Source organism: Nerophis lumbriciformis, linkage group LG22 (genome assembly GCF_033978685.3).
Source record: "Nerophis lumbriciformis linkage group LG22, RoL_Nlum_v2.1, whole genome shotgun sequence".
Taxonomy (NCBI): Eukaryota; Metazoa; Chordata; class Actinopteri; order Syngnathiformes; family Syngnathidae; genus Nerophis; species Nerophis lumbriciformis.
In genome coordinates, this window is record NC_084569.2 from 14,244,959 (window position 1) to 14,258,449 (window position 13,491).

General features: G+C 37.9%; 1 protein-coding gene across 1 annotated transcript in view; it reads right to left on the reverse strand.

Moving 5' to 3' along the window:
• The window catches only part of tedc2 (tubulin epsilon and delta complex 2), a 32,767-nt gene that overhangs the window by 5,190 nt on the left and 14,086 nt on the right, over positions 1–13,491 (reverse strand). Inside the window, exons 4-7 of the mRNA XM_061973494.1 lie at positions 3,471–3,524; positions 3,305–3,383; positions 1,391–1,520; positions 1,179–1,271 (exon numbers count right to left, since the gene is read on the reverse strand). Coding sequence (XP_061829478.1) covers positions 1,179–1,271; positions 1,391–1,520; positions 3,305–3,383; positions 3,471–3,524 — 356 coding nt within the window. The remainder of the gene's footprint in view (positions 1–1,178; positions 1,272–1,390; positions 1,521–3,304; positions 3,384–3,470; positions 3,525–13,491) is intronic.

The window sequence follows — 13,491 nt, forward strand, 5'->3', positions numbered from 1 at the left end:
CGCGGCTTTTAACCCAGGGCGGCTTATGGTGCGGAAAATACGGTAAGTAACTTTACACTACTTTATATTACAAATGGCAACAGCGGAGTATGAATGTCACATAACAACAAGATAAGAGAAAAAGAAGAAGCTTATCGACTACGACTACAAAGGCGGAAGCGCAATTTTTTTTCATGCTTGAAGTAAGAAATTATTACTTTAAAAAAGTAGTTTTATACTTGTGAGTGTTGATGACACAGCTTTGCAACAGTTGATATTCTAGTTTCAAGCATGTTTTACTCAATATAGGTCATAAAATCTCAGCAACAAGCTGTAATATCTTACTGAGATCATTCAGGACCAAAACCCTTAAAATAAGTAAAAGACTCTTAACATAAAATCTGCTTAGTGAGAAGAATTATTTTATCAGACAGAAAATAAGCAAATATCACCCTTATTTGAGATATTTCATCTTACTTAGATTTCAGTTTTTGCAGTGTAGTGCCCACCTTAGTGACCGTGTGAGCAGCTTTGATTGCTCCAAAGCCACTTTTTAACTTCAATTGAGAATGAAGAGTAATCTGTTAGACTTTTCAAGATTGTTGTGAGGTCGTTCCATTCCTTTATCGCTTTATATGAAAAGGCATATTATGCAAAAGATGTTTTACATCTGGGTACGCTACACTGCCCCCTGGTGGAGGCTCGTGTGTTCCTAGTTGTCACAGCAGATGTAAACTGGACAAAGTGCTTAAGTGGCGCTGGTGCAGTGTTATTTAGGATTCTTTGAATGTTAGCTAAATTTAACAATCTATATTTTTGGTTTTGATTTTTGCAGTGTGCATCTTTTGTTTACTCTGAGCTCCATCCATGTTTTTTCATGATTTTGCACACGGTATCTTGAGTTTTAAACTGCATCTTCATGCATTATTCGCTGGCTTAATAGTCGCTCATGTGACTGCACAATTAAGCAGGCCGGGCCAGCTGGAATCTTAAGTTAAATAGTGCTGCAACAAAGCAATCAAATGGCAATGAGCCAAGCGTGAACAGAAAAGCTCTCAGCAATCAGTCCCATTATGAGATAAAGTGTCGTATAGCTCAAACCCAGATGGAGTCGACACATGATCCCTTCCTTCGCGTAAACATTATCTGATGCTTCAATTCGACATGTAATTATTGTGAGGAAAGGAAGCACTTTCTACCTTGTTTCGCCTGCTCTGCAGTCCTCTGGAGGTCCGCTGCTGTTCTTTGCAATCTCTCAAGTAGGAGACAGGAATGCTTGTCTTCTTTCACCCCTGCATGATACAAGCGTTGTAATTTTAACAGTATGGCCGAAGAAATTAGAGCCATTTCAATGAAAATATCCTGTTAGGCTGTGATGTTTGTATTCATAGCAAATGTTCCAGAATTTTACCCGTTTCTGTACTTTGGTCCAAAAGGTCCTTTGTCTGGCACTGCTGGACCAGTTCATCAGTCTGGTAATTCAGTCTGCCAACCAGACCCCTGATCTGGTCCGGGCTTCCATGTGGCCAGCCCTTAGGGAACTGCAAGGGACAAACCATTACAGTATCCCAGATAACTGAGTCCAACCCTCACATTTCAGCAATTATTTTTTTCTTGCATTTAATCTCATTAAATGTAAATAAATGAAATTGTTGAAAAATGCCCGTGACTACACTGCAAAAAGTCAGTGTTTAAAAACAAGAAAAAAAAATTACAAAAATGAGGGGTATTTTACTTGAACTAAGAAAATTATCTGCCAATAGAACAAGAAAATTTGGCTTGTCAAGACTTTCCAAAACAAGTAAAATTAGCTAACCTCAATTAACCCAAAAATACCTTAAAATAAGTATATTCTCACTAATAACAAGTGTACTTTTCTTAGTAGAAAAAAAATATGAGACCTTTTTTCTCAATATGTTGAAAAATATTCTTAAATTAAGTGCTAGTGCCATTATCTTGACATAATGATATGCGCTCGGCATTACATTTCTTGAAACCAGCACACTTATACTAAAACTAATTTATTGTTCTTAATGGAAAGGCAACAAGGCAACCGCTTGTTACTCTCGGGGTCTCCTAGCCGCACAGGCAAATCATATTATCTAAAAATGCATTTTTCCATCGATAACATGACATCATCGCGCCAAGTTGGTGCTCTTTCAGTCAATTAGTGCGCGAGGAGTGTATATATATATATATATATATATATATATATACATACACATACACATGTGTATATATATATATATATGTAGATATATATATATATGTATATATATACATATATATATGTATGTATATATATATGTGTATGTATATATATATATATATATATATATATATATATATATACATACATATATATATATATACATATACATACATATATATATATACATACATATATATATATATATATATATATATATATATCTACATATATATATATATATACATATATATACATCTACATATATATATATCTACATATATATATATCTACATATACATATATACATACATACATATATATATATATACATACATACATGTATGTATGTATGTATGTATGTATGTATATATATATATATACACACATATATAAATATACATATATATACACACATATATAAATATATATATATATATATATATTTACACACACAGCCCGGCCCCCAGCCAAATTTGTTTTTATTGTAATTTTGAAGAATTTATCTGAATGTGCATGAACTATTTCTGTTCAAAATAGTTTGAAATGTCACATGTTAAATGTTTAAATAGTCCGTTTACTGTACTGTGCCAACTGTACTACTATATGAGTACGTATTTTCTATTGTTTCATAGAAAATAAAACAGTAAAGTCCATTTGGCTGTCATCTGTTTTAATTATGAGACACAATTGTGTCAAAGTCATGATTTGTTTGTTCATGCTTGAAATAACAAATGATTACTTTGAAAAAGCAGTTTTATACTTGTGAGTGTTGATGACACAGCTTTGCAACACTTGATATTCTAGTTTCAAGCATGTTTTACTCAATATAGGTCATCAAATCTCAGCAACAAGCTGTAATATCTTACTGAGATCATTTAGGACCAAAACACTTAAAACAAGTAAAACACTAACATAAAATCTGCTTAGTGAGAAGAATGATCTTATCAGACAGAAAATAAGCAAATATCACCCTTATTTGAGATATTTAATCTTATTTAGGTTTCAGTTTTTGCAGTGTATTCATTGACCCAACGTGACACCGCAGGCGGGAAAATGTGCGCCACGCTTCCCAGTAAAGTTTGACAGGCTTCCCAAGAAAAAGGAAGGATATACCGTTGCGCTCATTCTCTCCATGAAGCGACTCCTCCCGGGCGCAGGTTTCCTTTGAGCGGCCGTTACTTTGTCCCACAATCTGGACAGAAGGAAAGAAAAAAAACAAAAAAAACAATTAAAACAATTATGGTTATAGCTGTTGACAAAAGAGAGCAATTTTGGCCACCTGTTTTGGTTCATCCACAGAGATTTCCATTGTGCCGTCTGCTCACACTGTGTTCTGCGGGAAACAAGACATTCAAACAAGCGACATGAGGACAATCACACTTACTTGAAGCATTTTTAAGGATCACTAAAGAAACCATGCAAGTCCAATTGCCTTTTTTTTTTTGCACATCATTAAAGGGGAACTGCACTTTTTTTGGAATTTTGCCTATCGTTCACAATAATTATGAAAGACATGACGATTTTTTTTTGCATTGTAAATATTAAATAAGTTCGCTTATAATGGATTGTATGGAAGCCGCGCAATTCGGCCTATAAAGCTCTTAAAAAAATACCTAAACACCTCCATTAGGGTTTTATATACCGTATTATTCGGACTATAAGTCGCAGTTTTTTTCATAGTTTGGCCGGGCTCCAGTGCGACTTATATATGTTTTTTTCCTTCTTTATTATGCATTTTCGGCAGGTGCGACTTATACTCCGGTGCGACTTATACTCCGAAAAATACGGTACATGATGTAAGTATATATGTAATGTAGTAACCGGCACATTTATAATAACTAGAGATGTCCGATAATAACGGCCGATAAATGCTTTAAAATGTAATATCGGAAATTATCGGTATCGGTTTCAAAAAATAAAATGTATGACTTTTTAAAACGCCGCTGTACGGAGTGGTACACGGACATAGGGAGAAGTACAGAGCGCCAATAAACCTTAAAGGCACTGCCTTGCGTGCCGGCCCAATCGCAAAATATCCACGGCTTTTCACATATACAAGTGAGGCATACTTGGTCAACAGCCATACAGGTCACACTGAGGGAGGCCGTATAAACAACTTTAACACTGTTACAAATATGCGCCACACTGTGAACCCACACCAAACGAGAATGACAAACACATTTCTGGAGAACACCTGCACCATAACACAACATAAACACAACAGAACAAATACCCAGAACCCCTTGCAGCACTAACTCTTCCGGGACGCTACAATATACACCCCCCGCTACCCTTCCCCCCAACTCAACCCCGCCCCCTCCAACCCCACCCACCTCAACCTCCTCATGCTCTCTCAGCGAGAGCATGTCCCAAATTCCAAGCTGCTGTTTTGAAGCATCCATCCATCTTCTTCCGCTTATCCGAGGTCGGGTCGCGGGGGTAGCAGCCTAAGCAGGGAAGCCCAGACTTCCCTCTCCCCAGCCACTTCGTCCAGCTCCCCCCGGGGGATCCCGAGGCGTTCCCAGGCCAGCCGGGAGACAGCCTTCCCAACGTGTTCTGGGTCTTCCCCGTGGCCTCCTACCGGTCGGACGTGCCCTAAACACCTCCCGAGGGTGGCATCCTGACCAGATGCCCGAACCACCTCATCTGGCTCCTCTCGATGTGGAGGAGCAGCGGCTTTACTTTGAGCTCCCCCCGGATGACAGAGCTTCTCACCCTATCTCTAAGGGAGAGCCCCGCCACCCGGCGGAGGAAACTCATTTCGGCCGCTTGTACCCGTGATCTTGTCCTTTCGGTCATGACCCAAAGCTCATGACCATAGGTGAGGATGGGAACGTAGATCGACCGGTAAATCGAGAGCTTTGCCTTCCGGCTCAGCTCCTTCTTCACCACAACGGATCGATACAGCGTCCGCATTACTGAAGACGCCGCACCGATCCGCCTGTCGATCTCATGATCCACTCTTCCCTCACTCGTGAACAAGACTCCGAGGTACTTGAACTCCTCCGCTTGGGGCAGGGTCTCCTCCCCAACCCGGAGATGGCACTCCACCCTTTTCCGGGCGAGAACCATGGACTCGGATTTGGAGGTGCTGATTCCCATCCCAGTCGCTTCACACTCGGCTGCGAACCGATCCAGTGAGAGCTGAAGATCTTGGCCAGATGAAGCCATCAGGACCACATCATCTGCAAAAAGCATAGACCTAATCCTGCAGCCACCAAACCAGATACCCTCAACGCCCTGACTGCGCCTAGAAATTCTGTCCATAAAAGTTATGAACAGAATCGGTGACAAAGGGCAGCCTTGGCGGAGTCCAACCCTCACTGGAAACGGGTCCGACTTACTGCCGGCAATGCGGACCAAGCTCTGACACTGATTATACAGGGAGCGAACCGCCACAATAAGACAGTCCGTTACCCCATACTCTCTGAGCACTCCCCACAGGACTTCCCGGGGTACACGGTTGAATGCCTTCTCCAAGTCCACAAAGCACATGTAGACTGGTTGAGCAAACTCCCATGCACCCTCAAGGACCCTGCCGAGAGTATAGAGCTGGTCCACAGTTCCACGACCAGGACGAAAACCACACTGTTCCTCCTGAATCCGAGGTTCGACTATCCGGCGTAGCCTCCTCTCCAGTACACCTGAATAGACCTTACCGGGAAGGCTGAGGAGTGTGATCCCACGATAGTTGGAACACACACTCCGGTTCCCCTTCTTAAAGAGAGGAACCACCACCCCGGTCTGCCAATCCAGAGGTACCGCCCCCGATGTCCACGCGATGTTGCAGAGTCTTGTCAACCAAGACATCCCCACAACATCCAGAGCCTTAAGGAACTCCGGGCGGATCTCATCCACCCCCGGGGCCTTGCCACCGAGGAGCTTTTTAACTACCTCGGCAACCTCAGCCCCAGAAATAGGAGAGCCCACCACAGATTCCCCAGGCCCTGCTTCCTCATAGGAAGACGTGCTGGTAGGATTGAGGAGGTCTTCGAAGTATTCCCTCCACCGATCCACAACATCCGCAGTCGAGGTCAGCAGAACACCATCCTCACCATACACAGTGTTGACATTGCACTGCTTCCCCTTCCTGAGGCGGCGGATGGTGGTTGAAGCATGTTAAAAAAAAAATGCACTTTGTGACTTCAATAATAAATATGGCAGTGCCATGTTGGCATTTTTTTTCCATAACTTGAGTTGATTTATTTTGGAACAACCTTGTTACATTGTTTAATGCATCCAGCGGGGCATCACAACAAAATTAGGCATAATAATGTGTTAATTCCACGACCGTATATATCGGTATCGGTTGATATCGGAATCGGTAATTAAGAGTTGGACAATATCGGAATATCGGCAAAAAAGCCATTATCGGATATCTCTAATAATAACGTTTAATATTACCGCCCCACGTTTAATGTGGGGCGATATAGCTCAGTTGGTAGAGTAGCCGTGCCAGCAACTTGATGGTTCCACGTTCGATCCCCACTTCTGCCATCAAAGTCACTGTCGTTGTGTCCTTGGGCAAGACACTTTACCCACCTGCTCCGAGTGCCACCCACACTGGTTTAACTGTAACTTAGATTTTGGGTTTCACTATGTAAAAGCACTTTGCGTCACTAGCCTTACGTGGTCTTGCCCCACCTTACCTCTCTGAGCTGCTCCACCTCTATGCCCCCACCCGGTCCCTTAGGTCAGCTGATCAGCTGATCCTGGAGGTACCCAAATCAAAGCGCAAGCCCAGAGGGGACAGAGCCTTCTCTCTTGCGGGTCCCAAACTCTGAAACGATCTCCCTCTCCATGTGAGACAGGCCCCTTCTTTGGCTACTTTTAAGACCCTTCTTAAAACCCATTTTTATTCACTGGCTTTTAACCCAGCATGAGACCTTAAACTGTTTTTAACTTTTTGTAACTTTTTTAACTGCTTTTTATCTAACAAATTGTTCTTAGGGTAATTTGTATTTGCTTTTCAATGTGTATTTTACTTCTGTTTTAAATGTTATTTTTTAGTCTGTCCTTTGCCTCTATTTTCTTTGTGGTGTACAGCCCTTTGTTCTTCAACTGTGCTTGTTTTTAAAGGGCTTTATAAATAAAGTTGGTATGGTATGATATGGTACTAGAGAAAAGCGATCTCTATCTATACTTCACTAATATTTACGTATTTTGCTCATTTTAAGCATACGTGGCCCATTTCTTTCTTTTTTTGTTAATCAATCCAACAAAATAATACACAATAATACCATAATAATACAATTCCAATTCCAAAACCAAACCCGGCCCAGCAACATTCAGAATAGCAATCAACAGAGCAATTGAGAGGACACACAAACATGACACAAAACAATACATAAGTAGACAAACAAAAATGAATAATATCAACAACAGTATCAATATTAATAAGAATTCCTACATATCAGTGATTAGAACCCCTCATTGACATTATCATCACAGCCATTTAAAAAAAACATTTAAAAAATGGACAATAGTGTCACAGTGGCATACACTTGCATCACATCTCATAAGCTTGACAACACAATGTGTCCAATATTTTCCACAAAGATAAAAAGTCATATTTTAGGTTAATTTAATAGTTACTTTCAAAAAACGCATCACAGTGTTCACTTTTTTTCTTCTTCATCACTGATTATTACTCACTGCAGACTTCATGACAGCCAACATACTTAATTAAACATCACTTACTGTACTATGTCTGCTGTCGTTAGGATGCCGACTGCCAGGATGTTCATATATTGTCATTTAGGTGAAACATTTCTCATAATCCTCACAAAGAAACAGGGTGAAGGGGAGAACGAGCGTTTTTTTGTTTCGTTCTGGTCATTTTCGGGTCCTAAATGGCTGTCAAAGTGTACCAACTTGTCGGAATACCTATTCAGACTTCTTCTGTCCAGGTGAAATGCATGATTTATGATCTAAAACAAACTTACAGGGAGCAGGGAAGCGAGGAAGCAGCAGACCAGTCGATAATGTAAACATAGGGACACACAGTCGTGATCAAGGCATCGTTAAAAATAGTTTGTCTACATTAGCGCTTATAATAATAATATCACTAATATTTGGTTAATATAAAAACCACAAAGTGTAAATGGGGTATTGTTGGCGGTTTTTGAATTATTATTTATTGGATTTTATGGGCCAAATAGTGGCGCTTAATATTTAGTATGCATTAAAAAAAATACATCCGTCGTCATGTCGTTCATAATGATTGTGAACGATAGGCAAAATTCCCAAAAAAGTGCAGTTCCCCTTCTATTGGGAACCATATACAGTAACAACTGTATACCTCAATTCTGCCTTTACTTAACGATAAATGCAAAGATCACAGCTACAGTGGCCACCTCAACTTAAGAGTGTTCGGAGTTAATAATAATAGCTTGCTAATTGCAAGCAAAAATCTGAGTCACAAGAATCCCCGCCTTTATTTAACGTAGCAAATGCCACAGTGAACCCCGTGAGATCCGACTAAAACATCTGGTCTTACTCTCCAGCATAAGCTTATAGCTTTTCAACCATGGAAAGGAAGAAAGTGAGTGTGAATGACAGTGCTGAGAATATGAAGTGGATGTATTCATTTAATTAAAGAGCATAAAAGCATAAAAGGTGTTTTTAAGATGCGTTCAATGACCGCTGATGAGAGTAGGAAGCAGGAAATACACCCGCCAGAAATAATGATGGATTATATTTGTTACGCACTTTTTATATAAATAAATCTTAAAGTGCCTAAGTACAAACCGATATTGAAAACAAAAGCTTAGCCATTAAAACATATTAAATACTAAGACTAAAGCACAATCAGCTAAGTATAAGAAACAAAAAACATGCTAAATAGTTTTCTAACAGTGTCTTATTTATTTTAGTTATTTAAAAATAATATTTCAGTCTGTGTAGAAGTAATTTTTGAGCACATTCAGCTATGAAATTTTGGTAACACTTTAGTATGGGGAACATATTCTAAGTAACAAAGACTTAAATTAGAGTTATTTGGTTAGGGTTAGGGTTAGAGGGTTAGTAATGGTGAATATGTTCCCATACTAAAGTGTTACCAGCTTACTGGTTGTATAATAAGGCCACACAGAATAAGGCATTAATAAGTACTTAATAATGACTAATTTGGAGCCAATATGTTACTAATTTGCATGTTAATAAGCAACTAATTAATGGTGAATATGTTCCCCATACTAAAGTGTTACCGAATTTTTTATATCATTATATCCCTAATCCGCACCATACTGAAGCAAAATGAGTGTAAAACCCGCCAAGAATGTTTAAATAATAATAATATCCAATTTATCCATGAAAATATGGAAAAGCTGCTGTGTGTTTGACGGAGAAGCAGCCAGAAGGAGATAAGGCAGAAGTCCACTCTCAGGTAAATGCTGTACATTATTATTACAATAATTCATAAAACTACTGTAGTTTTTAGTAGTATATATTTTTTATTTTTTATAAAACATTTATCATCTAAAAGTTTGGGTAACACTTTAGTATGGGGAACATATTCTAAGTAACAAAGACTTAATTAAGAGTTATTTGGACACATATTGTAAGTAACAAGGACTTATTTTAGGGTTAGGGTTGTTGTATAATAAGGCCATGCAGAATAAGTACTTAATAATGACTAATTAAGAGCCAATATGTTACTAAATTGCATGTTAATAAGCAACTAATTATTGGTGAATATGTTCCCCATACTAAAGTGTTACCAAATTTTTTATATCATCATATCCCTAATCCGCACCATACTGAAGCAAAATGAGTGTAAAACCCGCCATGAATGTTTAAATAATATCGAAACGGCGGATATTTATCCATGAAAATATGGAAAAGCTGCTGATGGTGTGTTTGACGGAGAAGCAGCTAGAAGGAGATACCGCAGAAGTCCACTCTAAGGTAAATGCTGCACATTATTATTACAATAATTCATAAAACTACTGTAGTTTTTAGTAGTATATTTTATTTCTTTTTTTTTTATATAAAACATTTATCATCTAAAAGTTTGGGTAACACTTTAGTATGGGGAACATATTCTAAGTAACAAAGACTTAATTAAGAGTTATTTGGACACTAGAGGAACATATTGTAAGTAACAAAGACTTAATTTAGGGTTACGGTTAGAGGGTTAGGGTTGTTGTATAATAAGACCATGCAGAATAAGTACTTAATAATGACTAATTAAGAGCCAATATGTTACTAATTTGCATTTTAATAAGCAACTAATTAATGGTGAATATGTTCCCCATGGGCTTCACAGTGGCAGAGGGGTTAGTGCATCTGCCTCACAATACGAAGGTCCTGAGTAGTCTTGGGTTCAATCCCGGGCTCGGGATCTTTCTGTGTGGAGTTTGCATGTCCTCCCCGTGACTGCGTGGGTTCCCTCCGGGTACTCCGGCTTCCTCCCACTTCCAAAGACATGCACCTGGGGATAAGTTGATTGGCAACACTAAATTGGCCCTAGTGTGTGGATGTGAGTGTGAATGTTGTCTGTCTATCTGTGTTGGCCCTGCGATGAGATGGCGACTTGTCCAGGGTGTACCCCGCCTTCCGCCCGATTGTAGCTGAGATAGGCTCCAGCGCCCCCCGCGACCCCAAAGGGAATAAGCGGTAGAAAATGGATGGATGGATGGATGGATGTTCCCCATACTAAAGTGTTACCAAATTTTTTATATCATTATATCCCTAATCCGCACCATACTGAAGCAAAATGAGTGTAAAACCTGCCATGAATGTTTAAATAATATCGAAACGGCGGATATTTATCCATGAAAATATGGAAAAGCTGATGATGGTGTGTTTGACGGAGAAGCAGCTCGAAGGAGAAGTCCACTCTAAGGTAAATGCTGTACATTATTATTACAATAATTCATACAACTACTGTAGTTTTTAGCAGTACATTTTATTTCATTTTTTTTTATAAAACATTTATCATCTAAAAGTTTGGGTAACACTTTAGTATGGGGAACATATTCTAAGTAACAAAGACTTAATTAAGAGTTATTTGGACACTAGGGGAACATATTGTAAGTAACAAAGACTTATTTTAGGGTCAGGGTTGTTGTATAATAAGGCCATGCAGAATAAGAACTTAATAATGACTAATTAAGAGCCAATATGTTACTAATTTGCATGTTAACCAGCAACTAATTAATGCTGAATATGTTCCCCATACTAAAGTGTTACCATGTTTTTTATATGATTATATCCCTAATCCGCACCATACTGAAGCAAAATGAGTGTAAAACCCGCCAAGAATGTTTAAATAATATCTAAACGGCGGATATTTATCCATGAAAATATGGAAAAGCTGCTGATGGTGTGTTTGACGGAGAAGCAGCTAGAAGGAGATACCGCAGAAGTCCACTCTAAGGTAAATGCTATACATTATTATTACAATAACTCATAAAACTACTGTAGTTTTTAGCAGTACATTTTATTTATTTTTGGTGTATAAAACATTTATCTTCTTAAAAGTTTGGGTAACACTTTAGGATGGGGAACATATTCTAAGTAACAAAGACTTAATTAAGAGTTATTTGGACACTAGGGGAACATATTGTAAGTAACAAAGACTTAAGTTAGGGTTACGGTTAGAGGTTTAGGGTGAGGATTGTTGTATAATAAGGCCATGCAGAATAAGTACTTAATAATGACTAATGAAGAGCCAATATGTTACTAATTTGCATGTTAATAAGCAACTAATTAATGGTGAATATGTTCCCCATACTAAAGTGTTACCAATTTTTTATATCATTACATCCCTAATCCGCACCATACTGAAGCAAAATGAGTGTAAAACCCGCCAAGAATGTTTAAATAATATCTAAACGGCAGATATTTATCCATGAAAATATGGAAAAGCTGCTGACGGTGTGTTTGACGGAGAAGCAGCTCGAAGGAGAAGTCCACTCTAAGGTAAATACTGTACATTATTATTACAATAATTCATACAACTACTGTAGTTTTTAGCAGTACATTTTATTTCATTTTTTTTTTTATAAAACATTTATCATCTAAAAGTTTGGGTAACACTTTAGTATGGGGAACATATTCTAAGTAACAAAGACTTAATTAAGAGTTATTTGGACACTAGGGGAACATATTGTAAGTAACAAAGACTTATTTTAGGGTCAGGGTTGTTGTATAATAAGGCCATGCAGAATAAGAACTTAATAATGACTAATTAAGAGCCAATATGTTACTAATTTGCATGTTAATAAGCAACTAATTAATGGTGAATATGTTCCCCATACTAAAGTGTTACCAATTTTTTATATCATTACATCCCTAATCCGCACCATACTGAAGCAAAATGAGTGTAAAACCCGCCAAGAATGTTTAAATAATATCTAAACGGCAGATATTTATCCATGAAAATATGGAAAAGCTGCTGACGGTGTGTTTGACGGAGAAGCAGCTCGAAGGAGAAGTCCACTCTAAGGTAAATGCTGTACATTATTATTACAATAATTCATACAACTACTGTAGTTTTTAGCAGTACATTTTATTTCATTTTTTTTTTTATAAAACATTTATCATCTAAAAGTTTGGGTAACACTTTAGTATGGGGAACATATTGTGAGTAACAAAGACTTAATTAAGAGTTATTTGGACAATAATTGTATAATAAGGCCATGCAGAATAAGTACTTAATAATGACTAATTAAGAGCCAATATGTTGCTAATTTGCATGTTAATAAGCAACTAATTATTGGTGAATATGTTCCCCATACTAAAGTGTTACCAATTTTTTATATCATTACATCCCTAATCCGCACCATACTGAAGCAAAATGAGTGTAAAACCCGCCATGAATGTTTAAATAATATCGAAACGGCGGATATTTACCCATGAAAATATGGAAAAGCTGCTGATGGTGTGTTTGACGGAGAAGCAGCTAGAAGGAGAAGTCCACTCTAAGGTAAATGCTGTACATTATTATTACAATAATTCATACAACTACTGTGGTTTTTAGTAGTACATTTTATTTCTTTTTTGTGTATAAAACATGTATCTTTTTAAAAGTTTGGGCAACACTTTAGTATGGGGAACATATTCTAAGTAACAAAGATTTAATTAAGAGTTATTTGGACACTAGGGGAACATATTGTAAGTAACAAAGACTTAAGTTAGGGTTACGGTTAGAGGGTTAGGGTGAGGATTGTTGTATAATAAGGCCATGCAGAATAAGTACTTAATAATGACTAATAAAGAGCCAATATGTTACTAATTTGCATGTTAATAAGCAACCAATTAATGGTGAATATGTTCCCCATACTAAAGTGTTA